This window comes from Mesoplodon bidens (assembly GCF_964165515.1).
Source record: "Mesoplodon bidens genome assembly, chromosome: 6".
In the NCBI taxonomy this organism is placed as follows: domain Eukaryota; kingdom Metazoa; phylum Chordata; class Mammalia; order Artiodactyla; family Ziphiidae; genus Mesoplodon; species Mesoplodon bidens.
In genome coordinates, this window is record NC_138162.1 from 85,937,702 (window position 1) to 85,964,212 (window position 26,511).

The 26,511-nt window shown below is 36.3% G+C and overlaps 1 protein-coding gene across 3 annotated transcripts in view; it reads left to right on the forward strand.

Annotated features, from left to right (window-relative positions):
- The first annotated feature begins 409 nt into the window (after positions 1–409).
- Positions 410–26,511, forward strand: part of VPS13A (vacuolar protein sorting 13 homolog A) — a 252,868-nt gene continuing 226,766 nt past the window's right edge. For 2 of the 3 annotated variants that reach the window (XM_081236828.1, XM_081236829.1), the window contains exons 1-7: positions 558–750; positions 14,168–14,211; positions 16,442–16,484; positions 19,678–19,773; positions 20,041–20,142; positions 24,870–24,979; positions 25,912–25,971. In XM_081236828.1, the coding sequence (XP_081092954.1) occupies positions 651–750; positions 14,168–14,211; positions 16,442–16,484; positions 19,678–19,773; positions 20,041–20,142; positions 24,870–24,979; positions 25,912–25,971 (555 nt within the window). In that variant the 5' untranslated portion in view covers positions 558–650. Of the gene's footprint in view, positions 751–14,167; positions 14,212–16,441; positions 16,485–19,677; positions 19,774–20,040; positions 20,143–24,869; positions 24,980–25,911; positions 25,972–26,511 lie in introns of all 3 variants that reach the window. The other variant, XM_081236830.1, reaches the window with a different exon arrangement.

Genomic DNA, 26,511 nt, shown 5'->3' on the forward strand with positions numbered 1-26,511 from the left:
CGGGGCAGTTACAGGCACCGAGACATTCAGGGGGGTCGGACCCAGGAAGCCGGCAATGCCCGGGCTCTGCCTGTACCTGCAAACCTGTAATAATAAGTGGGCGCTCCATGGGACCACCTCGGGAAGCCTCCAGCCTAACAGGGAAGAAGCTAGAATCGGACGCCTGCTTTACTTAGGTTTAGGACCTCCCCGCCCGGGTGGGGGCGTGTCTCCTCGCTTAGGGGCGGGGCGTTCCTGGCCCGGAGTAACCACTGCGACCCCTGGCGCCCCGTCCTCGTCTCCACTCCCGGCTCCGGACTGCCGGTGGGGCGGGGTCGTAAAACGCCTGGGAACTCCAGGTACCCGTCCCGTTGCCAGGCGATGGGGGGAGGAGGAGGGGCTGAGGAGAAAGAGGAGCGGCGCTCGGCCCGACCGGGGAACGCGTAGAAGAGGCGGCCGCGCAGCCGCCCTACCACCCTTCGGGCCCTCGCGCTCCGACCCAACCCTGGAGCCTGAGCTGCGCATGCGTCGCGCGAGCTGCCGCCTCCGCCTCTAGTAGGGCTCGCGGCGGGGCTGAGCGTCCGGACTCGCGGTCGGAGCCGCCCAGGAGCCAGTGCGCGGGAGGGCAGGCGCACGAAGAAGGAGCGCCGCGTCCACCGCGGCTGAGAAAAATGGTGTTCGAGTCGGTGGTCGTGGACGTGTTGAACCGCTTCTTGGGGGACTATGTGGTGAACCTGGATAAGTCCCAGCTCAATCTGGGCATCTGGGCAGGTAACGAGACCGCCGCTGCCCCTCCATTTCGCCTCCCTCCCGGGATCCAGTTGCCGGAGCCCGGCCCTGCCTCCGTGGGGCCTCGGGCCCCTCGCTGCCACCTGCCGCCGCCCTCGTTTGGGTCAGATTACATAGAGCCGGGCGGCAGTTGCGGGGCCTCCGCCGGCAAGTTATTTTTTTGCCGGAGGGGAGTGGGGTCTCGGGTGCGGGATGAAAAGGGCCCCCTTTTTCCGCTGAGGGGACCCGCAGTGGACTCCAGGGGTCTGGAGTTCACATTCCACAGAGGCGCCCTTTTCTGCCTCTCGCGGTCCGGTTTCAGCTGTGCTGGGCGAGGGGCGGCCACGAGACACACCTGGACTTGGTCTGGTGCCTGTCATTCCCCCCCCCTCCTTGGGTTGTGACGGAGGCCCCGGGCAGCCCACGGAGTGTCGCACGCCACCTCGCACGTGAAAGCAAGGTGCTGTGACCGAAGACGCCCTCTTCCTTCCTCGCCCAGTCTCCGGGTACCGCTAAACCGTGCTGGTTTCTCGGCTCCCCTTTCCGGCCTCACCACCTGGAGTCCCGGTGACTCGCCTGGGTTCGGCTGATAACACAGAGTGAAAACTCCTGGTCATAATTACTCGAACTGTTTGTTGTGTGTTTTCAATTCAAGACCTGACCCAGCAGGGTGTCACGCTTGTTAAGGCTTTGGGGTTTTGTGGATAACAGTGAGTTACTGAATTTTTTAAGAAACTAGGTGCGCTGTGCAGCATCTCAGACCTACAGAAGACGGGAATGAACCTGTCCTTAGGTTGCTGAGATGGTGAAGGACCGACGCTTTACTTTGTGTCCGTTTATTCTGGTGCGCTTCCTTATTTGGAGTTTCATTTTTAGTGCTTCCACTGTTTTTGTATTATACTTTTATCTATTTTAAACACCCATTAGAAATTAGATTCCTTTTCTTTATGAAATGCGTCTCCCAGGCCAAAGCTAGAGTTAATTTTTGTGTGTGAGTAGTATATTGTTTCTTTTTTTTTAATTTTACTGTTCTTGAATATGCCTCTGCAGCCTTCTTCTAAAGTACTTACTTATCTTAATATTTCTCCTTTATGAAATAGTGTAAATAGATAATTTAGTTTGATAAAGAAAACCTCTTGTTACTACTGTTGGCATCTAGTACCTTGATAGAGAGTGGGACTACAAGAACTAAGGACATAAATGCAAGCTCATCGCTCTGACTAGTACCAGAAATTTGCAGATGGTTTAATCTGTGTTGCTTCTCATTTGCGAAATATAAATGATAAAACTGGTCTCCACCTACCTCATTAGGAAGCCTTGAGAACATTGTGTGGTGCTTTGACCTATACTGGAAAATGGCTTCTACATTCAAGGTGGAGGTTTGTGTGGAGTGTGATTTATCAACAAATTTGTTCATTTAAAATTTGCATACACTAAATTCACTCTTGTGATGTACAGTTCTGTCAGTCTTGACAAATGCAAGGAAGCAAGTATCCACCACCACGATCTTGATACAGCAAAATTGCACGAAGACCTCAAAATTTCCTCTGCTGCCCCTTTGTAGTCTCCCACCCAACCCCCATCCCTTCTCCTGGCAACCCCGATCTGTTTCCATCCCTACAGTTTCTAGAGTGCCGTATAAACGGAATTATGTGGTATGTAGCTTTTGGGGTCTGATTTCTTAATTTCACTCCTTTCACTTATACAAATGAATTTGAGAGGCATCCATGTGTTGCATGCATCAGTATTTCATTCCTATATTTTTGAGTAATATTTTATTGTATCGAAGTCCTGTAAATGTTTATCTGTTCCCCAGTTCAGGGACATTTCAGTTGTTGGTGACTATGAATAGAGCTACTGTAAACATTCATGTGTATGTTTTTGTGTGGACATAAATTTTTATTTCTTTTTGGGATTTCGAGGTTCCATGGTAAGGGAATACTTAATTTATATGAAACTATGGAACTGCTTTTCAAGTGGCTATACCATTTTGCTATCTCACTAGCACTGTATGGGTGTTTAGTTGCTCTACACTCTCACTAGCACTTAGTATTGTCATTTAAAACACTTTTTTTTTTTTTAGCTTTTCTAATAGGTAAATAGTGGTAAAGCATTGTGGTTTTCATTTGTATTTCCTTAGTGATTGAGGGCATCTTAGTGAGCATCTTTTCATGTTATTCCTTGCTGTTTGTATATTTCTGTTGGTGAAATGTCTGTTCAAATCTTACTCATTTTAAATTGGATTGTTTTTCTGTTGAGATTTCATTCACATACCATTAAATTCACCCTTTTAAAATGTACAATTCAGTGTTTTTTAGTATAGCCACAAAATAGTGCAACTGTCACCACCATCTAATTCCGGAACATTTTCAACACTCCAAAAATAAATCTTATACCTATAAACAGTCAGTACAGATTTATCCCCACCCTTCCTTTGGCAACCACTAATCTACTTTCTGTCTTCTGTGGATTTGCCAATTCTGGACATTTCATTTAACTGGAATCACAGGGACTTCCCTGGTGGCGCAGTGGTTAAGAATCCACTTGCCAATGCAGGGGACATGGGTTCAATCCCTGGTCCGGGAAGATCCCACCTGCCACGCGGCAGCTAAGCCCGTGTGCCACAACTACTGAGCCTGCACTCTAGAGCCCGCGAGCCACAACTACTGAAGCCCGCGCGCCTAGAGCCTGCGCTCTGCAACAAGAGAAGCCACTGCAATGACAAGTCCACGCACCGCAACGAAGAGTAGCCCCTGCTTCCCGCAAGTAGAGAAAGCCCGCGCAGAGCAACAAAGACCCAACGCAGCCAAACATAAGTAAAATAAAATAACTAAATAAGTGGAATCACAATATACATGGCCTCTTTTTCTGGCTTCTTTCCCTTAATCTTATATTTTCAAGGTTCGTTTATATTGTAGCGTGTATCAGTATTTCATTCTTTTTTGTGACTAATATTCCATTATATGGATATAACTCATTTTGTTTATCCATTCATCAGTTGATGGACATTTAAATTATTATTTTTCCTTTTATGAGTAATGCTGCGGTGAACATTCATGTACAAGTTTTTCGTGAGCATATATTTTAAATGCTCTTGGGTATATACCTAGAAGTGGAATTTCTGAGTCATATGGTAACTTTTTTAGACTTTTTGAAGAACTTCCAAACTCTTTTCCAAAGTGTTTTCTTATTGTTGAGTATTGAAAGTTCTTTAAATATTATGGATACAAGTCCTTTGTAAGATACATGATTTAAAAAGACTTTCTCTCAGTCTTTTCCAAGTCTACTTTCGCAAAATAAAAGTTTAAAATTTTGATCAATTCCAGTTTATCAAAAAATTTTTGTCATGCCTTTTTTTTTTTTTTTTTTCCTTTTAATTTATTTTTGGCTATGTTGGGTCTTCATTGCAGTGCACAGGCTTCTCAATGCGGTGGCTTCTCTTGTTGTGGAGCACTGGCTCTGGGCACGTGGGCTTCAGTAGTTGTGGCTCAAAGGCTGTAGAGCACAGGCTCAGCAGTTGTGGCACATGGGCTTAGTTGCTCCACAGCATGTGGGATCTTCCCCGACCAGGGCTCGAACCTGTGTCCTCTGCATTGGCAGGCAGATTCTTAACCACTGCGCCACCAGAGAAGTCCCAATGTCTTGCTTTTTATGAGTCAGTTGTATCTGTGAAGTCTTTTCCTAACCCAAAGTCACAAAGATTTTCTCTGTTTTATTCCAGAAGTTTTATAATTTTATATTTTACATTTTTGTAAATGTAAAATTTCTGATCCATTTTTGTATAAAGTGCAGTATAGGTTGAAGGTTGGGGTTCCTTTGTTTGCATGTCGATACAAATGTCCAATTTTTCTAGCACAAGTTGCTTAAAAGAATATCCTTTCTCCATCGAATTATCTTTGAACGTTTGTAAAAAAAATCAGTAGACTTTATATTTTGTGGGTTTATTTTTGAACTGTATCTGTTTCAACGATCTGTGTGTCCATCTGTTCACCTATACCATGCTTATCTTGATAACTGTAACTTTATAGTGTCTTGAAATCAGGTAGTGTGATCCCTCTAATTTTGGTGTTTACCACATTTAAAAAATAATGTGTTAGTGTTTTATGTATCAAAGTTGGTTATATTTTGTTAAATGAAGCTTTGAATAATAGCTAGAATTTAAAAAAATTCTTGGAGAATTTAAAAAGCAATAGCTTTTTTTTTTTTTTGGTATGTGGGCCTCTCACTGTTGTGGCTTCTTCCGTTTCGGAGCACAAGCTCCAGACGCTCAGGCTCAGCGGCCATGGCTCACGGGCCCAGCCGCTCCGCGGCATGTGGGATCTTCCCGGACCGGGGCACAAACCCGTGTCCCCTGCATCACAGGCGGACTCTCAACCACTGCACCACCAGGGAAGCCCAAAGCAATACTTTTTTGATAAACTTAGAGGATTAAAAAATTCTTTGAAAATTTCAATAATATAAGCTAAGTGCTACATATGAAAAATGTTAAGATGATGGGCTTAATATTTTATGGTCTAATATCAGAAGGATCTATTAGTTTTAAATGTATGGTTTTGCTAGGTTTCTGTGTAATAATCCAGCCAATTTCACTATTGGCATATGAATAGTATGAATTAGTATACAGGAGTTAAATAGATAGTTTCATATCTAATAATGGAAAATTTGTTTCAGAGATGGCTCTTTGGAAATTAGAATTCATTTTTCCTTAGAAACATTGTTATATATGAATGGAGTTTACAAAAACTAATTATAATGCAGCAGAACAGTGCTACTGTACTGGGTCCTGTACAGTATGTAGACTGAGTGCCAGAAACATCTATTTTGTGGAAGGAGAAAGACGAATTGAGTTTTTTCTCAAACTCTTGGCAAATTCTGATGTTGGTAAAGTATACTTTTTATACAGTGTTGTTTACACCCTTACACCCTTCCTGTGTATCACCTATTTAGGGAGGTGGTAATATTGATACTTCATAGACTTCAGCTGAAGTTCTCCTCCCTACTTTGCTAAACCATCTAGCATTTAATATTTCCTTCAAGAGCTAGGCTGCATCAGAATCAGTCATACATGCTTGTTAGAAATATAGATTTTTTTGGAACCACTTCCCAGACATTATAATTCATTTATCTAGAGTAGGACACCAAAAAAGTTTTTTTTAAAACGAATGACACAGGGGATTGTGATGTACAACTGGGTGCATTTGAAGAGCACTTTCAGGGCAAAAAATACTAGAAATTCAGGGGCAGAAGTAATAGTAAGTGTGGCTTGTATGATAGAATTATCATTTGTAACATAGAACGTACCTCTTAATGTTATGGTTTTCCTTCTCACTTTCTCTTTGTTTGCTCCAGAATTACAGTACTTGGGCAAATTAAAAAATTTTGTTAGGCCTGACATCTTTATGTAACATTAGAAACTCAGATTTCTTCTTCTTTTTCTTAAACTAACTTGCATATTCTGTTTTTGAAATGTTAATCTCTCAGTTTTCTCTTTATATATAGTCTTATATTCAGTGGCCTCTTAATGCATACCCCCAGTATAACAGTAACTCTATAGGAAGATGAAGATTCAGCCAGGGCACAGTTCCTGATTTTAAGAAGTCATTCTTCTGTGATAGGAATATACTGGGAAACCAAACAAATGATTGTCTAGTGGAATTACCAATTAAATATTGGTTTTTCTTTTATGTTCTCTATTGATTTTCTGTATTGAATTACATTGACTTCTGCTCTAATTCTTATGATTTCTTTTCTTCTTACTTAGGATTTACTTTGCTCTTCTTTTTCTAGTTTCCTAAGGTGGAAGCTTAGATTATTGGTTTTAGATCTTTCTCCTTTTCTAGTATATGCATTCGATGGTATAAATTTCCCTCTAAGCCCTGCTTTTGCTGCATGTCACAAATTTTGATAAGTCATATTTTCATTTGACTCAAAATATTTTACGAATTTCTTTTGAGACTGCTTCTTTGACTTATGCGTTATTTAAAGCTAGTGTTTATTTAATCTTCAGATATTTGGGGATTTTCCAGCTTTCTTCCAGAAATCATTACGATTTCTAGTTTAATTCCATTGTGTTCTGAAAGCAAACTTTGTATGACTTCTGTTCCTTTAAATTGGTTAAGGTATGTCTTATGGCCCAGAGTATGACTTATCTTGGTGAATGTTCTGTGTGAGCTTGAGAAGAATATGTAATCTGCTGCTGTTGGATGAAATGTTCTATAAATTTGTTATATCCCTTTATTTTTAATTTGTGTCTTTATATTTAGCATTGGTTTCTTGTCTTGCCATTTGTGGCAACATGGTTGGACCTTGAGAGTATTTTGTTAACTGAAATAAGTCAGATGGAGACAGACAAATGCTATATTTCACTCATATGTGGAGTAAAAAAAACAAACAGGGACTTCCCTGGCAGTCCAGTGGTTAGGACTCCATGCTTCCACTGCAGGGGGCATGGGTTCAATCCCTTGTCAGGGAACTAAGATCCCTCATGCTGTGTGGTGTGGCCAAAAACTTAAAAACAAAACAAACAAAAAAAAAACAAAACCAAAGTAAATGAAGAAACCAAACCAATCAAATAACAAATATGTAGATACAGAGAATAGAGTAGTGGTTACCAGAGGGATAGGGGTTGCGGGGAGGGCAAAATGGGTAGAGGGGATCTACTGTATGGTGATGACTGGAAACTAAATTTTTCTTGGTGAGCAAGCTGTCTTTTATACAAAAGTGGAAAAATAATTTGTACACGTGAAACTTATATAATGTTACAAACCAATGTTACCGCAATACAAAATAATTTAAAAATAATTTAAAAATAAAGTGGGTTTCTTGTAGACACCTTGTAGTTGGGTTTGTTTTTTTATCCACTCTTATCATGTCTCTTTTAATTAGTATGTTCAGACCATTCACATTTAATTTAAAATGATTATTGATATAGTTGGGTTAATGCATTTATATTTATCATAGTTGTAACTCTTTTTGTTGCATGTCTGTCTTTGCTTTTTAAAATCTCCCGCTCTTTTTCTGCCTTTCTCTGGTTTTAGTTGAGCATTTTATATGATTTAATTTTTTTCTTCTCTCCTAGCATATTAATTATACTTCTTTAGTGTTTTTTTTTTTTTTTTTGTCGTTGCCTTAAAATTGCAGTATACATTTAAAATTTAGAACTAATCTAGGTCCACTTTCAGATAATACTGTCCTGCTTCAGGGATAGTGGAGGTATCTTATAACAGTACTCCATTCCATTTCTTCTGCTCCTTCATAACATTGTTATTATTCATTTCACTTATCCATAAACTGTACTCAATGTACTGTTGCTATTATTATTTAGAACAATTTTCCATTAGACCTTTAAGAATAAGGAAAATAAAAGGCTTAATTTTACCTTAATTTATTCCTTCTCTAATGCTTTTGTAGGTCTGAGTTTCTGACCTCTATCATTTCCTTTCTCTCTGAAAACTTTACATTTCTTGCAAGGGAGGTCCACTGGCAACAAATTCTATCCGTTTTTGTTTGAGAAAGACTTCATTTCTCCTTCACCCCCATCCCCATTACAGATTGTGGTTAAATACATAGAATGTGAAATTTATCATAACCATTTTTAAGTGTACAGTGGCATTAGGTATATTCTCATTGTTGTGTAACCACCACCACATCCATCTCCGGAACTCTTTTTGTCTTGCAAAACTGTAATACTGTTACAGTTTTAATATGTAATACCCATTAAGCAGTAACTACACATTTTCCCTCCCCTCTGCCTCTGACAACCACCATTCTATTTTGTGCCTCTATGAATTTGACTATTCTAGGTACCCCATGTAAGTGGTATCATGCAATATTTGTTCTTTTGTGTCTGACACATTTCACTTAGCATAATGTCTTCAAGGTTAATCTGTTATAGCATATGTCAGAATTTCATTCATTTTTAAGCGTGAATTATGTCCCATTGTATGTATATACCACATTTTTTTTTCTCCATTCATTTGTCAGTGGACACAGTGGTTGTTTCAACATTTTAGCTATTGTGAATAATGCTGCTACAAACATGATGAGTGTACAAATGTCTCTTTTGAGTCCCTGCTTTCAAATATTTTTGGTATATACCCACAAGTGGAATTGCTGGGTCTTATGGTAATTAATTTTTTCAGGGACCACGATACTACCTTCCATAGCAGTCACACTGTTTTACATTCTCACCAGTGGTGCACAAGGGTTCCAATTTCTCTGCATCCTCAGAAAGCCATTACTTTCTTTTGTTGATAGTAGCCATCCTAATGGATGTGAGGAGCCATCTCATTGTCATTTTGATTTGCACTTCAATATTTTTTTTTTTTTTTTTTTTTTTTTTTTGCGGTAGGCGGGCCTCTCACTGTTGTGGCCTCTCCCCTTGCAGAGCACAGGCTCCGGATGCGCAGGCTCAGCAGCCATGGCTCACGGGCCTAGCCGCTCTGCGGCATGTGGGATCTTCCCAGACCGGGGCACGAACCCGTGTCCCCTGCATCGGCAGGCGGACTCTCAACCACTGCGCCACCAGGGAAGCCCTGCACTTCAATATTGATTAGTGATTTTGAACATCTTTTCTTGTGCTTATAGGCCATTTGTATATCTTCTTTAGAAAAATATGTGTTCAAGATCTTTGGCCATTTTTAATTGGGTTGTTTGGTTTTGTGTTGTTGAGTTGTAGGAGCTCTTTATATATTCTGAATTAGATGTGTGACTTGTAGATATTTCCTGTTCCATGTGTTGCCTTTTCAATGTTGATAGTGTCCTATGATGTACAAAAATTTTTAATTTTGATGAAGTCCAAATCTTCTATTTTTTGTGGTTGTTGCTTTTAGTGTCATGTCCAAGAAATCATTGCCAAATCGAGGTCATGCAACTTTTCACCTATGCTTTCTTTTAAGAATTTTATAGTTTTAGGTCTGACATTTAAGTCTTTGATCCATTTTGAGTTAATGTTTGGATATAGTGTTGAAAAGACAAATTCCAAATTGAATGATCTCAGTAGCCTTGTCAATAATCATTTAACTATATATGTGAGGGTTTATTTCTGGGCTCTCTATTCGATTGGTCTAAGTTTTTGTGTTCCAGCACCATGCTGGATTTTGTTTCGTTTTTAATTGAAATAGAGTTGATTTACAATATTGTGTGAGTTTCAGGTGTACAGCATAGTGAGTCATTATTTTTGCAGATTATATTGTTATAGGTTATTACAAGATAGTGGGTATAATTCCCTGTGCTATATAGTAAATCCTTGTTTCTTATCTATTTTATATATAGCAGTTTGTATATCTTCATCCCATACCCGAAAATTGTCCCTCCTTCTGTCCCTTTCCCCTTTGGTAACCACAAGTTTGTTTTCTATGTCTGTGAACCTGTTTTGTATATACATTCATTTGTATTATTTTTTGGATTCCATATATAAGTGATATAGTATAATGTTTGTCTTTCTCTGACTTTTTTCACTAAGCGTAGTATTCTCTAGGTCTATCCTTCTTGCTGCAGATGGCCGTATTTCATTCTTTTTTATGGCTGAGTAATATTCCAGTGTGTGTGTGTGTGTGTGTGTGTGTGTGTGTGTACGTATGTGTGTGTGTCACATCTTAATCCAGTCACCTATTGATGGGCATTTGGGTTGCTTCCATGCCTTGGCTATTGTAAATAGCGCTACTATGAACATTGGGGTGCATGTATCTTTTCTGAATTAGTGTTTTCTTTTTTTCTGGCTATATACACAGGAGTGGAATTGCTGGATCATATGCTAGTTCTATTTTTAGTTTTTTAAGGGACCTCCATACTGCTTTACATTGTGGCTGCACCAATTTACATTCCCACCAACAGTGTATGAGGGTTCCCTTTTCTCCATATCCTCTCCAACATTGTTGTTTGTAGACTTTTGATGATAGCCATTCTGACAGGTGTGAAGTGATATCTCATTGTGCTTTTGATTTGCATTTCTCTAATAATTAGCAATATTGAGAATCTTTTCATGTGCCTATTAGCCGTCCATATGTTGTCTTTGGGAAAATGTGTATTCAAGTCTTCCACCCATTTTTTTTATTGGATTGTTTATTTTTTTGATATTGAGTTGTATGAGCTGTTTGCATATTTTGGATATTAACCCCTTGTCAGTCACGTCATTTGCAAATATATTCTCCCATTCCATATGTTGTCTTTTTAGCAAGCACCATGTTGTTTTGATCACTGTGCTTTTGTTAGTACATTTCGAAATCAGGAAATGTGAGACTGCCAAGTTTCTTTTGAAGGTTGTTTTGACTGTTTGTGGGTCCTTTGAGATGCCATATGAATTTTTCTATTTCTGCAAAAAACAATGGGATTTTAATGTGGATTACATTGAATCTGTAGGTTGCTTTGGGTAGTACTGATATCTTAACAATATTGTCTTCCAGTCTGTGAACATGGAATGTCTTTCCATTTATATGTGTTTTTACTTTATTTCAACAATGTTTTATAGGTTTTGGGGTATAAATCATTCTCCCTTCCCTCCCCCTCCCCCCATTAAGTTTATTCCTAAGCATTTTATTATTTTTGACTCTATTGTAAATGGAATTTTTTCCTTAATTTCCATCTTGAATTGTTGATTGTTAATGAATAGAAACAACTGATTTTTGTGCTTTTTTTTTTTTTTTGCGGTATGCGGGCCTCTCACTGTTGTGGAGCACAGGCTCTGGACGCGCAGGCTCAGCGGCCATGGCTCACGGGCCTAGGCGCTCCGCGGCATGTGGGATCTTCCCAGACCGGGGCATGAACCCGTCCCCTGCATCGGCAGGCGGACCCTCAACCACTGTGCCACCAGGGAAGCCCCTGGTTTTTGTGTTTTGATTGTGTACCCAGCAACATGCTGAATCCATTTATTCTAGCAGTTTTTTTTGTGTGTGTGGAATATTTAAGTTTTTCTGCATATAAGATCATGCTGTCTGTGAACAGAGAGAAATTTACTTCTTTCTTTCCAATGTGGATGCCTTTTATTTATTCTTCTTGCCTAATTGCTCTGGCTATGACTTTCTATGTTGAATAAAAGTGGCAAAAGTGGGCATCCTTATCTTGTTCCTGATGTTAGAGGAAAAGACTTGTCTTTCACCATTGAGTATGATGTTCATTGTGGGCTTTTCATATATGGCCTTAATATATTGAGGCAGTTTCCTTTAATTCCTAACTTTTTTGAGTGTTTTTATCATGAAAGAATGTTGAAATTTTTTTGAATGCATTTTCTTCATCAGTTGAGGTGATCTGTGTTTTTTCCTTCATTCTGTTAATGAGGTGTATCACATTGATTGAATTTGTATATTGAACCATCTTTCCATTCCTAGAATGTTATACTGAGTAATGGTATATAATTCTTTTAGTGTACCATTGAATTTTGTTTGCTAGTATTCTGTTGAGGATTTTTGCCTCAGTATCCATGGGGGATATTAATTTGTACTTTTCCTGTGGTATCTTTGTCTGGCTTTGGTATCAGATTAATGCTGACCTCGTATATTGAGTTTGGAAGTATTTCCTTCTCTTCAGTTTTTGGGAAGAATTTGAGGAGGATTGGTGTTCTCTTTTAAATGTTTGGAGAAGAAACTATCTGATCCTGGGCTTTTGTTGTTGTTGTTGTGGGGAGGTTTTTGATTAGTGATGAAATCTCGTTACTAATTATAGATCTGTTCAGATTATGCATTTCTTCGTGATTCATTAGTGGTAGGGTGTGTTTCTAGGAACTTATCCATTTTATCTAGGCTATCAAATTTGTTGACATACAGCTGCTCATAGTATTCTTACAATCCTTTTTATTTTTGTAAAAATGGTAGTACTATCCCCTCCTTCATTTCTCATTTTAGTTACAGTTGACTCTTGAACAACGCAGGGGTTAGGGGCATCGAACCCCCACACAGTCGAAAATCTGCATATAACTTTACAGTTGGCCTTCCATATCTGTGGTTCACATTCTCGGATTCAGCTATCTATGGATCATGTAGTACTGAAGTACATACTTATTGGAAAAAAATCCACATGTAAGTGGACCCACAAAATTCAAACCTGTGTTGTTCAAGGGTCAATTGTATTTGACTCCTCTCTCTTTTTCTTTGTAAGGCTAGCTAATGATTTATCAATTTTGTTGAACTTTTTTGTTTGTTGTAACAGCTTTTGACTTAAAGTCTGTTTTGTCTAATATCAGTATAGCTATTTCTGCTCTCTTGGTTATTATTTGCATGGGAAATCTTTTTTAATCCTTTCGCTTTTGAGCTATGTGTGGTTTCGAGCTTTTAGTTTCATCAGTTTTCTCTTGGTCTTCTGTTCTTTGTTTTGCTTATGTCTGTTCTAAACTTTATTATTTAATTCCTTCTGGTAGCTTTGGGTGTAGTTAATCTTTTTTCTGTTTCTTTAAGATGCAAATTTAGGTTGTTGATTTGGGATTATTTCTTCCTTTTTTTTTTTTTTGTGCGGTAAGCGCTGGCCTCTCACTGTGGTGGCCTCTCCCGTTGCGGAGCACAGGCTCCTGACGCGCAGGCTCAGCGGCCATGGCTCACGGGCCCAGCCGCTCCGCGGCATGTGGCATCCTCCCGGACCGGGGCACGAACCCGTGTCCCCTGCATCGGCAGGTGGACTCTCAAGCACTGCGCCACCAGGGAAGCCCCTGCATAGCATATTGATTCGAAAAAAAAATTCAGAGCACAAAGTATATTGAAGGCTGCCAGTACAAAGAATTATCCATAAATGAAAAGTTTACGCTCTACATTTGAACATTACAGTAGAAAAAACAATAAGTGATACTCCATGTACCTATATCATTCACTGATTGGTCACTACCATAATGGATCAATAAGTTTGTCTAATTGTACAGCTTACCTTTATTAGATGTTTACTGATTTTATTTCTTGTTTTTTTCCCCAGACGTTATGTGAACGTCTAGACAGCAGTTACTCATATTCAAATTATTGCTTAAAAGTGAAGGCATTCATTTTGTGTAGCAGAATTAAAACAGAGCAAGATATGGCAACGTTCCAGTATCTCTAGGAAATCCTCGTTAACCTCACATTGATGGATTAAAAATTTCTTTGCAATTGTTCATTACAAATATATTTAAATACAGTTCATTTTTTCCTGTATTTTCTTATATCATGCTGTATTGGTAAATTCATATTATTTGTATAATTTTGATGAAAATATATTCATTAGCAGTGAGCTACAACTGTAGAGGTCAGAACTTATAGTAAATGATGTTTTGGTCAGACATACAAGCTTAGACTAAGTTGAAGGATGAAGGTGAGCCAACAATCATAGTTGGATTCTGTTTCTGTTATACACATTTTTATGATTATTTTCCTTAATATGACATTTAGGAATGAAGTTTACCTAACTTGTTAAAATAAAAGTTATTTGAAAATTTCAATTTTATTTTTTAATAATCTTTTCTTTTTAGGAGCTGTGGCCCTGAAGAATCTTGAAATTAAAGAAAATGCCCTGGTAGGTTTTGACTATAAAAATTGTTGTATTAGTGCAGTTAGCTACATAGACTTCTTCCTGATTTACTTTAACATCTTAAATTATTTAAGTTTGAGAAAAATTTTAAAAAGTAATTTTTGTAAAATGTGAATTGTGCAAAATGGACTTTTAATCTCCATAAAAGTACAAACTGACAGTGTAATTTTCCCCATTAAAAATATTTCTAAAATCTATCTCTTCCTATATGGTTTCATTTTAGATTGTTAATTTACCTCTCCAGTCATCTTCAGGTTTTTTTTTTCCTAATACCATTTTAATCATTTTTTACTGTAGAATACAGTGGCATGAATTACAGTGTTGTACAACTGTCATCAGTATGTATTTCTAAAACATTTTTGATACTCCAAGGGGAACCCTGTAACCAGTAAGAAATACCTAACTCCCCAGTCCCTCTCTCCATATACCTTGCTAACTTCTACTTTGTCTGTCTTAATTTGCCTATTCCAGGTACCTCATATAAATAGAATAATGCTATGTTTGTCATTTTGTGTCTAGTTTACTTATCATAATTCTTTCAAGGTTCATCCACGTTGTAGCATTTATCAGAAAATCACTCCTTTATCTGGCTGAACAATGTATGTATATGCCACATTTTGTCCATTTATCTGTTGATGGACACTTGGGTTGTTTCTGCCTTTTGTCTCGTGACTAATGCTGCAATGAACATTAGCCTACATGTCCGTTCAAGTTCTTGCCTTCAGTTCCTGTGTGTAAATACTTAGGAGCGAAATTGCTGGATTATTTGGTAATTTTATGTTTAGCTTTTTCAGGAACTGCCACACTGCTTTCCATAGCAGTTGAACCATTTTACACAGGCATACCTTGGAGATTTTGCAGGTTCATTTCCAGTCCACTGCAATAAAGTGAATACTATCGCAATAAAGCAAGTCACCTGAATTTTTTGGTTTCCCAGTGCATATAAAAATTATATTTACTCATACTGTATTCTCAAAAACCAGTTTACATACCTCAGTTAAAAAATAACGCTATTGGGAAAGTGGCGCTGATAGATTTGCTTAACACAGAATTGCCACAAACCTTCAATTGGTTAAAAACAAACAAACAAACAACCCCCCCCCCGCAGTATCTAGGAAGCGCAACAAAGCAAAGTGCAATAAAATGAGGTATGCCTGAATTCCCACCAGCAATGCATGAGGGTTCTAATTTCTCCACATCCTTAACAACATTTATTTTCTGGTTTTTGATAACAGCCATCCCAGTGGGAGTGAAGTGGTATATTGTTTTGGTTTTCCTTGCACTTCTCTAATGACTGGTGAGGCTGAGCATCTTTTCGTGTGCTTATTGGCCATTTTTATATGTTCTTTGGAGAAATGTCTATTGAAAAGCATTGCTGATTTTTTTTTAATCAAGTGGTTTTTTTTTTGGTTTAGTTTCGGTTCTTTATATATTTTGGATATTTCCCCTTATCAGAAGATATGATTTGCAAATACTTTCTCCCATTTTGTGGGCTGTCTTATGCCTCTGTTAACAGTGTTATGTACAAAATTTTTTTTATGCAAAAAAATTTTAATTTTAATGAAATTGACTTCATCATTTTTTAATTGTTGTTGTTGCCTGTGCCTTTCATGTGATATCCAAGAAATCATTGCCCAATCCAGTGTCCAGAAGATTTTACCCTTTGTTTTCTTCTAAGGTTTTATAATTCTAGTTCTTATGTTAGGTATTTGGTTCATTCTGAGTTAATTTTTGTATATGGCATAAGATAAGGGTCCAACTGCATGCTTTTGCAAGTGGATATCCAGTTTTCCCAGCACCATTTATTGAAAAGGTTGTCCTTTCCCAATTGAATGGGGAGAAATTTATTTGAGGATATTTTTTGCAAAATGGAGTTTAATCTCCTTACAAATACAAACTGACAGTGGAATTTCCCACTTTCTTTTTCCTTTTTTCAAGCAGTGTAAAAGCTGTAGTGATTCTGGTATGGGTAACTTAGGGGTCAGGATTGCTGTAGAACTTTTTTGTAGTTCTTTTAAGGTGATCAGTGTCTGAATTTTATGGATTTGAAGATAATATTGCAATTATGTATTTATAAATTTAAATAACTGTTGAGGGTAAAGAGAAGGTGTAAGTTAAATTAAATCCCTTAAGTAATTTTGGGAAGAAACAAATAGTCATCTGTTTTGTTGAACTGTATATGTACTAATATTTTACATATGTGTATTTTTTGTAGAGTCAACTGGATGTACCGTTTAAAATTAAAGTTGGCCATATAGGTAAGCTATCCTTATTATTATCCTTATTATTTGAATGTCCTTCTTGTTGGACATGCAACCAGAATAATATGTCTAATATCTCTATAATGTGATATTTATAATGTTTCTGAGCATAAATTAAAAGCATTATGTGTTTTCATCTATGTAGAGCTTAGTTGTATAACTTAAAATTGTTGTCCATGAATCCCTTGTTCAGTACTGGTGAAATTATGCATATTGTTAAGTGTTAAAATAAGTTGAGATCAAAGCATTAAATCTAATAGAGAGCATGATAGTCTCAGTTTCTTAGATTTGTGACTAGTTATCCTTGCTGTATTCCGATTGGCCATGGATATGTGGTATAAGGAGTAGGGTCTGGACCATCCAGGCAGTATGGCTAGGAACCAGTCAAAAACCTAGTTTCTGCTCTGGAAGTTTTCTAGTTTTCTAGGAAACACTGTGCTTTCTTGTTTTGTATTATTTTTCCAGTTTTTGTAGTTTACATATTAAATGTATTGGTTGAACAGAAATAATTGATTCAAATATGATGTTTTAACATGTTTAATAAAGACATGTATGTTTGGTTTCTTAAATTATTTTGGTTTATTGTTTTAACTTTGTTGTTTAAACTTTATTGGTTTAAGTATTGTGCAAGATGATAGTGTTATTATTTGTGACTTGAAAGTTTTTTTGTTATACAGATAATTTGTGTAGTAGAATTTATATAATGTTTTTGCAGTGTTTTGGTGTCACTTGGGGAACAAGGTGTTCTGAAAGCTTATATAAACTACATGATGAATGTCTTCACAATTTTGTGCTCTTACAGTTGGTATTAGACTGTATGCCAAAGGAAGTTTTTATCATTTACATTTACATTGCTGAGACTCAAATTCTGTTTCCCTCCTTTCCCCCACCCTCACAATTTAAAGACTATTTAGTATAGATAAGACTGGAAAAATGTCACCCACCTAATATATTTATTTCCACCTAATATATTTATTTTTGCAGATTTTTAAATGATTGTTTACATGTAAACATTTTGACTTCCTATAATTATGGTATATGTATGATTTTATATTCTATTTTTAAGTTAATATTTAGTAAAGATTGCTCATAATCCATGTTAATTTGACCTCCCTTATTTCTTAAGGTAGTGTAGTAATCCATTGAATGCATATTTGGACAATGTAATCTTATATTTCTATTGGTACAAAAATATTACAGTAAACATTTTCACATACCTTTTGAAAATATTCTAAAAGTCATTGAATTTTATAACGATATTCATTGTAAATCAGTGTATATAAATTTAACATCAATTGAAGAAAAATAAAAAATATATATATAAGGGCAGTAAATCGACCTGCTTTCATTTAGAACCTACCTTCTTTCCTTTCTCTCTTTTCTTTTTTTGAACATGTTTAAAAATGATAAGGTAATTTTCAGTGTTAATATAAGGTGGTAGAAGGTACACTGCGCTAATACCTAATACATAAAATAATCTTGAGAATCATTTAAGATGTTGTTTGCATATCTCTATCATAGAACCTGACATTCTTTAATATCATTATTATTTATTTTTTCTTCTAAACAGTAAGTTTTTTTAGAAGTGGATTTAATTTTAAAATTTTATTTTAATTTTATTGTATCCTCACTTAGCACAATACTTGGCATATAGTAGGAACACAATTTGTTGAATGAAAGAAGTACACATTTCCAAATGAGTGGTACAGTAGTACAGCCAGTTTTATAAGAACGTATTGTCAACCCCCTTGCCATTAATGGGGGTTGTTAATCTTACTGATCTTTCAAAGTTTTCCTCATTTAGCATGCAGAATTACATACATATCAAATATAAATACTCATGTGTTTTCAAAGTAATTGTTTTCATGTGGAAGATTTTTGAAATTACCTTCATTTATATTTTTTCTGAATTTTCTATAAGAAGTCTGCACTTCATAAGGAGAGGAAAAAACAGTTTGGCTTTAAAAAGAAAAAAAAACTTAATGGTAAAAATGGTACATTGTTAGTTTTATATGTGTTTCTTTGCATACTTAATGCTATTGTGGCACTGTTCTATGTCCTTTTATTCACTTACTTTTTTAGATTATTAATGTATGTGTGTATATGTGTGTAAGCAGTCTGCTTGATACATTTATAAGTAAACTGTCAAATTCGTCACAATTATCTTTCCCAATTTGCTCACTTCATTTTGGTTATATTTTGGATAGTATGGAAATTTGAAATGGTCACTGTCTTCTCTGTTTTTAAAACTTAGAAAGTTACTCCTCTTTTAGAAATCAGATACTTTGTTTTTTTCTGAATTGACTTAGTATGAAGAAATCTTTTTCTCAATTTGGGGTTTTTTAAAACATGGATTTTGGGGGTTATGTAGTGCGACATGTCTAAGTATGTATTACTAACCAGTTAATGCAACACTGGTGTATTTAAGAAGTCTTTCCCTTCCCCAGTCATGACAACTATTTCTAAATCTAGAGATTCATACTTTGTAAAAAAATTTTAAAATATTGAAATAACTATTATAGAAATTTTGTAAATACATAAAACTAGAATTAATAGTATAATCAGCCCCTTACATAGTATTTTTTAGTTCAAGAAATCTAATGCTTTTTAAAATACTTTGCTATTGGGTTGTAGTAAAATATTTTCATTATTTGGAACGATTTTCTAATATTGCCTAGGATCCTTGATTATTACCATAGAAATTTGTTAGTACATATACTTATGATAATCGTACTTATGTATATACTATATATATACCATGTAATATATATGTAAAATCTATATATAAAAAATACACATGTAAAGTATGTAACCTACCTTTTTAAAGTATGAGAAAAATATTTCTTAGAGATTTTGAGTAAGAATTGGGGAAAATCAATATTATAATATCAAGGGTTGTTGATTAATGGAAGAATAATATTGGTATGTTTGTGGTACATATCACCAGAAATAGAAATTTGTAAATATTTAGAATATGGTTTAGTAGATTTTCCAACAATACTAGTACAAATAATTTCAAATCATCACTGTAGAGGCTTTTTGTTTATGATTGTAAAATAGCTTTCTACAAAGTTAATGAGCTCATAAGGTCAAAGGCTACTTTGTTACCTCTTTTAATGCCTGACAGAAAATAAGCTGATAGTAAATCTAGGTTGAAAGAATAACATTTTTTGTCTTTTTTTTCATGTAGGTAATCTTAGTCTTATAATTCCATGGAAAAACCTTTATACCCAACCAGTTGAAGCTCTATTGGAAGACATTTATTTACTCATAGTGCCTTCTTCTAGTAAGTCAAATTTTAAACATTATCATTTCAGTTACTCTTTTTTGTGCATGGAAAATCTTTATATTTGATAATTACGTTTGTTCAAATAATTTTGGTGAATTTTTGGAGATTTTTTTAATAAATAAATTTGGTATTTGATAATACAACATAAATTGGATTTTACTCTAATTTTTGCAGACTTTGAATTAGTGATTATTTTCCAGGATATTTTTTGGAATGAGTAAATTTAAGGTAATTAAGATTCTTCCTTTTTTACACTTCCTGTAGGAATAAAATATGATCCTTTAAAAGAAGAAAAACAACTCTTTGAAGCAAAGCAACAGGAACTGAAAAGGATAGAAGAAGCAAAACGAAAAGTAGCTGATCAAGGTAAAAACGGATAAGAATGGTAATAAAAAGAGCGGAAAAGACCTAAATATTTATCACATTTGAGTATTCTTTTCTTCTGGAAGCACTGAGATTACTTTAAAAATATGACAGAATCTTATTACATGAGGAATTTTAATGTAGTTTCTATGTTTTATCATTTTTACAGAAATTTTACCTTATAGAAATTTACCTTAGTGCAAATAATATCCCTAGCTTATAAGAGTAAGGTTAGATTTTAACTGTAGTAATTAATTTCATCACGTATATTTTCTTACCTTTCTTGTCTTCTCTTTCTTATTCCACTTGTATCAATTCTTCACCTTTTGGAGTTACTTAGTCTCTTGATATATTTTCCCAAATCTGTTTACCGTCTGGCTCACATCCATTCCTATTCAGCCTAGACCAAAATGGTCCATTACTTCAATCCACTTCTTTTGTTAGTGACAGAGACGGCCTGAAGAAATCTAATCCCTTTCCACTTATGCTAGTGATAGTAATGGTGTCACCATCAACACCTACGCTCTATACTCTGACTCTTAACTTCTCCTTCTAGTGAATCTTTCTCTTTGGCATGTAAATATAATGTTGCCTCCCTTATCTTTAAACATAAAGTCATTTTCCTAACCTTGTCATCTGCTTACCTTATGCTCCTCTGTCCTTCATTTGTTAGCTAAGTATCTTAAAAGAAATATATGTGTACTGATCAAAATATCCTTGCCATGCATTTATTTTTTTTAATTAAAAAATGCAATAATAGGGCTTCCCTGGTGGCGCAGTGGTTCAGAGTCCGCTGCGATGCAGGGGACACGGGTTCGTGCCCCGGTCCGGGAAGATCCCACATGCTGTGGAACGGCTGGGCCCGTGAGCCATGGCCATTGAGCCTGTGGGTCCGGAGCCTGTGCTCCGCAACGGGAGAGGCCCAACAGAGAGAGGCCTGCATACCGCAAAAAAAAAAAAAAAAAAAAAAGCAGTAATGAACAGTTTACCTGCTGACAAACAGGTAAAAGAACATTAAAGGAGATTTAACACATTTCCTGCAACACTTCTTGTAATCATGTTTTCCTCTCTGATGTCATTCATTCCTACCCCCATCCTCTTTTTTTTTTTTTTTTTTGCTGTACGCGGGCCTCTCACCGTTGTGGCCTCTCCCGTTGCGGAGCACAGGCTCTGGACGCACAGGCTCAGCGGCCATGGCTCACGGGCCCAGCTGCTCCGCGGCATGTGGGATCCTCCCAGACCGGGGCACGAACCCGGTTGGCAGGCAGACTCTCAACCACTGCACCACCAGGGAAGACCCCGCCCATCCTCTTTTTAAAAAAAAAATTTTTTTATTGTGGCATACATATAACAAAATTTACCATCTTAACTACTTTTAAGTGTACAGTTCATTGGTATTAAGTACATTTATTGTATTGCAACCATCACCACCATATCTCTTCATATCTCTTTCATCTTGTAAAATTGAAACTTTACACCCAGTAAACAGTAACCCACCCATTCTTCCCCCCTTACCCCCAGACGCTGGCAACCACAATTCTACTTCTTGTCTCTATGATTTTGTCTATTCTCAATACTCATGTAAGTGGAATCATGTAGTATTCATGTTTTTTTCAAGTGGTTCATTTCACTTAGCATTATGTCTTCAAGGTTCATCCATGTTGTAGCATATGTTGGAATTCCCTTTTTAAGGCTGAATAATATTCCATTTTATGTATATACCACATTTTGCTTATCCATTCATCCATCAGTGGACACGTGGGTTGCTTCTGTGCTTCAGCCATTGTAAACCATGCTGCTCTGAACATGGGTGTACAAATATCCCTTTGAGACACTGCTTTTAATTTTTTTGGGTATAGACCCAGATGTGGAGTTGCTGGATCATACGGTAATTCTACTCTATTTTTAATTTTTTGAGGAAATGCCATAATATTTTCTACAGGGACTTGTACCATTTTACAATCCCACAAGCAGTGCACAGGGGTTCCATTTCCTTCACATCCTCACCAACATCTGTTGTTTTCTATATTTTTGATAATAGGGTCCTAATGGGATGAAGTGGTATCTTGTGTAGTTTTGATTTGCATTTCTGTAAAAATTAGTATTTTAGCATCTTTTCATGTGCTTATTGACCATTTGTATGTTATCTTTGGAGAAATGTCTGTTCAAATCTTTTGCCCATCATTTAATTGGTTTTTTTTTTGTTATTGTTGAATAGTAGGAGTTCTTCATATAATTGGATGTTAATCCGTTATTGGATATATGATTTGCAAGTTATCTTCCATTCTCTGGGTAGCCTCTTTACTCTGTTGATAGCGTCCTATGATGTACAAAATTTTAAAATTTTCATGAAGTCCAATTTGTCTACTTTTTCTTTTGTTTCTGTGCCTTTGGTGTCATATGCAAGAACTCCTGCCAAATCCAATTGGCATCTTCATTTATGGGCATTTAGGATCAGATTTCTTCCTCTGTCATGTTGTCTAAGGCCGTCTACTTTCCAGCTTCTAAATTTTTGAGGTTCTCTCTTATTCATTCTTTCTTCTACACCCTTTTTCTTTTGGTCTTGGAGATTTATCCATTTTTCCCCTTTACTTTTACTGAGGAATAGAAAAATAGATGCAACTCATGTTTAATCAGAAGTCCCTCTTATTTATACTTATATCTAAAATATAAATAACCATGCTTAAATTATATACCTTACTGTTATCAGGTAGAAGTTTGAACTCTTCAACAAGATACATAAAAGCTCTTATGATTTGAATCCTGTCTACCTTTCCAGCCTCATTACTGGCCCCATCCCTTTCATATCTTCTCTGTTCTTTGTTCCAGCCATACTGACCTTTGTAGTTTACTGAATGTACCAACTTCTCTGTGATTATATCTCACTTCTGACTTTATCCAGTATACTTTTGAGAGTTGTCAGCATTAGGATGATAGTTCAGGCTATAAGGTGTGAATGAGATTCCCTGCAGCAACCATACAGAATGAGAAGAGAAACATTTCTAGGACTGAGCCTGCCATAAGGAAATCCAACATTTAAGGATTGTATACAGGAGGAAAACAGCCAAAAAAAAAAAAAAAAAAAGAGATCAAGAAAGAGTGGTTAGATAAGGAGAAAGAAATTTGGAGATTATATCTGCATGGGAAAAGAGCGTTTTAGGAAGCAAAGAGTATGTCGGATCCTGCTGATATATCAGGTAAATTGAGGATTAAGAAATAATTATTTTATTTATGACATGGAGGTCATTGGTCATCTTAGAAAAAAGCTGTTTTGATTGAGTGATGATTGCAGAAAAGAAGCTTCTATTTTTTCCATAGTTGTAAGGTCATTTGCTAAGAGTAAAGAGAGCAGTGGAAGGGTTGTTGGACCTTTGAAGAGTATCAAAAAGAATTTTGTAATAGTTATTCTGGAGAGTGTGAACAAGTTGACTGGAGAAATGTAGTAAGGTTGCTGGTGAGTTGAACTTGGTAATGATTAACTTACAGTAGCTGCAATCTGTTCTGTTGTAATTTTTCTCCTCCACTATTCACCTGGCAAGGCATACACATGTTTATGTAAAAAGTAGGCTGTTGGTCTTATGCAGGGTTGGAGCTTTATTGAAAGAGGAAAAGGAGAAAAAAGAGAGCACAGAGTTTAAAGTGTTGGTAAAATAATTTATTATGGAATCAGAGCCAGATAAGGAAGTCAGAAAGAAACTAGTGGATAGGGAAAGAAAGATTTAGCATTTAATTGAATTACTGAATAAATTTATAGAGCAGAGGATTTTATTAGGTAGTGGTGGGATTCATTCAACATTTAAAATAAAATGTTCTGTCTTCAAAGAGTTTATATTCTACTTTCCACTTTTTAATCCTAAACTCCTTTTCAATATATTCAAATATATTCACTTATCTCTTGTTCACTCACACTTGTCTTTGATGTACATATGATATCCTCATCAACTTTTCTTTATCTGAGACCTGGGTCCGCTGAATTAGGGAGTAGTAGGTCATTAGAGGAAAAGATAGACAATATGTATATACAGGTGGAATAGGACTTGAAATAGGAAAGGAGATCACCATCATTGGCATTTTCAAGTGGGGACAAAAACGTTAATAATTAGTGGTTATCACAGGCATATTAAAAAATAAATTAGGAACCTCAATTCTTTATATTTCCCTGGAAAGTATTGAAGAGATTGTTAATCTCATTTTGGAAAATGAAACAAGTGATGAACTTCCTTCATCCTTGCTTAAAAGGAGAGAGGGAAAGGATCTTACATCTTCCTATTTTGTATTCATTGGGGAAGGAGCATATTCAGCTGTTTTATACTTCTAACCACAGACAACTTATGATGATAGCATAAATTTTAGCAGAGATTCATTCTTTGCTACTGTTTCTGGCTCTTCTAATATAAGCCTATCATAATTCTTACCTAATAATCTTTATTGTTTTCTATGTCCTTATGTATTCAGGTATAGCTAACAGAAATTATAAAACTTGATGACAGTAAATTCTACGTATTGGACTTTAGTTTGATTGGATAAGAAAGTGGCTTTTGAAAACTGTGTACATTTAGTCACCTGTGAAAGCCTTTTGGTATGTAAAACTTTTGGGAAGCAGGCTTTTAGTGTTCTGTTTACAAATACAGATATATTTCTTTAACAAGGTACCAGTTATGTTACCTCAATAAGTGTATACACAGAGTGTATTTTTCATTCAAATTAAAAATGGATATTTGCAATTGTAGAAAAACATCAGGTGGAGAAACAGGACACTTTTACAGAAAAATTAATTACTCAGATCATAAAAAATCTTCAAGTGAAAATTTCCAACATCCATATTCGCTATGAAGATGATGTAAGTATTTTAATAGGTGATAACGGTTTATATTTATTTTACTGTTTGTTGACACCTGCTCTGTAGTGGTCAACTTATGAGATGCTGGGAAGTGGAGGGATATAGAGCTGAAGATGACATTATCTTTATTTTTTATAATTATAGTTGTAATTTGCAGTCCTTAGTGCCTTGATTACACTTTCCTAAAATGTTCAAACATCAGATAATGAAGGTAAATGCCTTGCTTATATTATAATCACCTTTGATAAATGGGAGTTATGAATTTAGCAGTTATATATATATATATTTGTTTGTTTGTTTGTTTGTTTTGCGGTAGGTGGGCCTCTCACTGTTGTGGCCTCTCCCGTCGCGGAGCACAGGCTCCGGACGCGCAGGCTCAGCAGCCAAGGCTCACGGGCCCAGCCGCTCCGCAGCATGTGGGATCTTCCCGGACCGGGGCACGAACCCGTGTCCCCTGCATCAGCAGGCAGACTCTCAAACACTACGCCACCAGGGAAGCCCAGCAGTTATATATTTTTAAAATACTTTAAATTATACTGTGTTTTCTTCCTGGAAAGAGCAATGGTCTAGGAATCATTAAAGCTAGACTTAACTAATTCATGTCAAATAGATCATGTATTCTCTCAAACACATAATCATTGGCTTCTCATAGTTCTATTGTGAGGGTCAATCACTTTTTTTATAAACTTCTTTTTTTGCAGACTGAAAAACATTATGCAGATGTATTATTATTGTACTACACTAATACATTGATACTTAATATTTTAATTAGTATTAGGAAAAATATAGGAATAAAAATTATTCCAGAAAGTTGGAAAATGTTTCTGAATGTTCAAAATAGTATACTTCCCAGAAAGTGAAGTTCTTCTATAATATGAATTTTATACAACTACTAAAAATCTGAGTAAAATTTACTCTGTTTTCTTCTTTAGGTCACAAATCGAGACAACCCACTGTCATTTGGTATTTCCCTTCAAAATCTCAGCATGCAGGTACTTTGTTTAAAAAGAAATTCAACCATATTTAATTTTGCAGTATAGTTAATTAAATTAGTAATTACTGTTAATATATGCCAGCATCAGGAGTAGATATCTATATAGAAGTGGTACAGGAGTGCATAGACTGGATTGGAACTGAGGGTAGGTAGTTTCACAGTTCAAAAAATGGTTGACAATCAAATTTAGTTTCAAATGTGAGGGCCTATTATTATTTGCCAATTATGATATTTGATACTTATTTTCTTTAAAAATCCATTCTGAATTTTAAATGCATAAGTACAAAATAAAAGTAATGTTCATTTCAGAATCTTTGATAATTCATGAAAAGCCTAAAGAAACAAATCATTTTATCATCACTATTATTTTTTTTTCTAGCTTTTTTTTTTTTTTTTTTTTTTTTTTTTTTGCGGTACGCGGGCCTCTCACTGTTGTGGGCTCTCCCGTTGCGGAGCACAGGCTCCGGACGCGCAGGCTCAGCGGCCATGGCTCACGGGCCCAGCCGCTCCGCGGCATGTGGGATCTTCCCGGACTGGG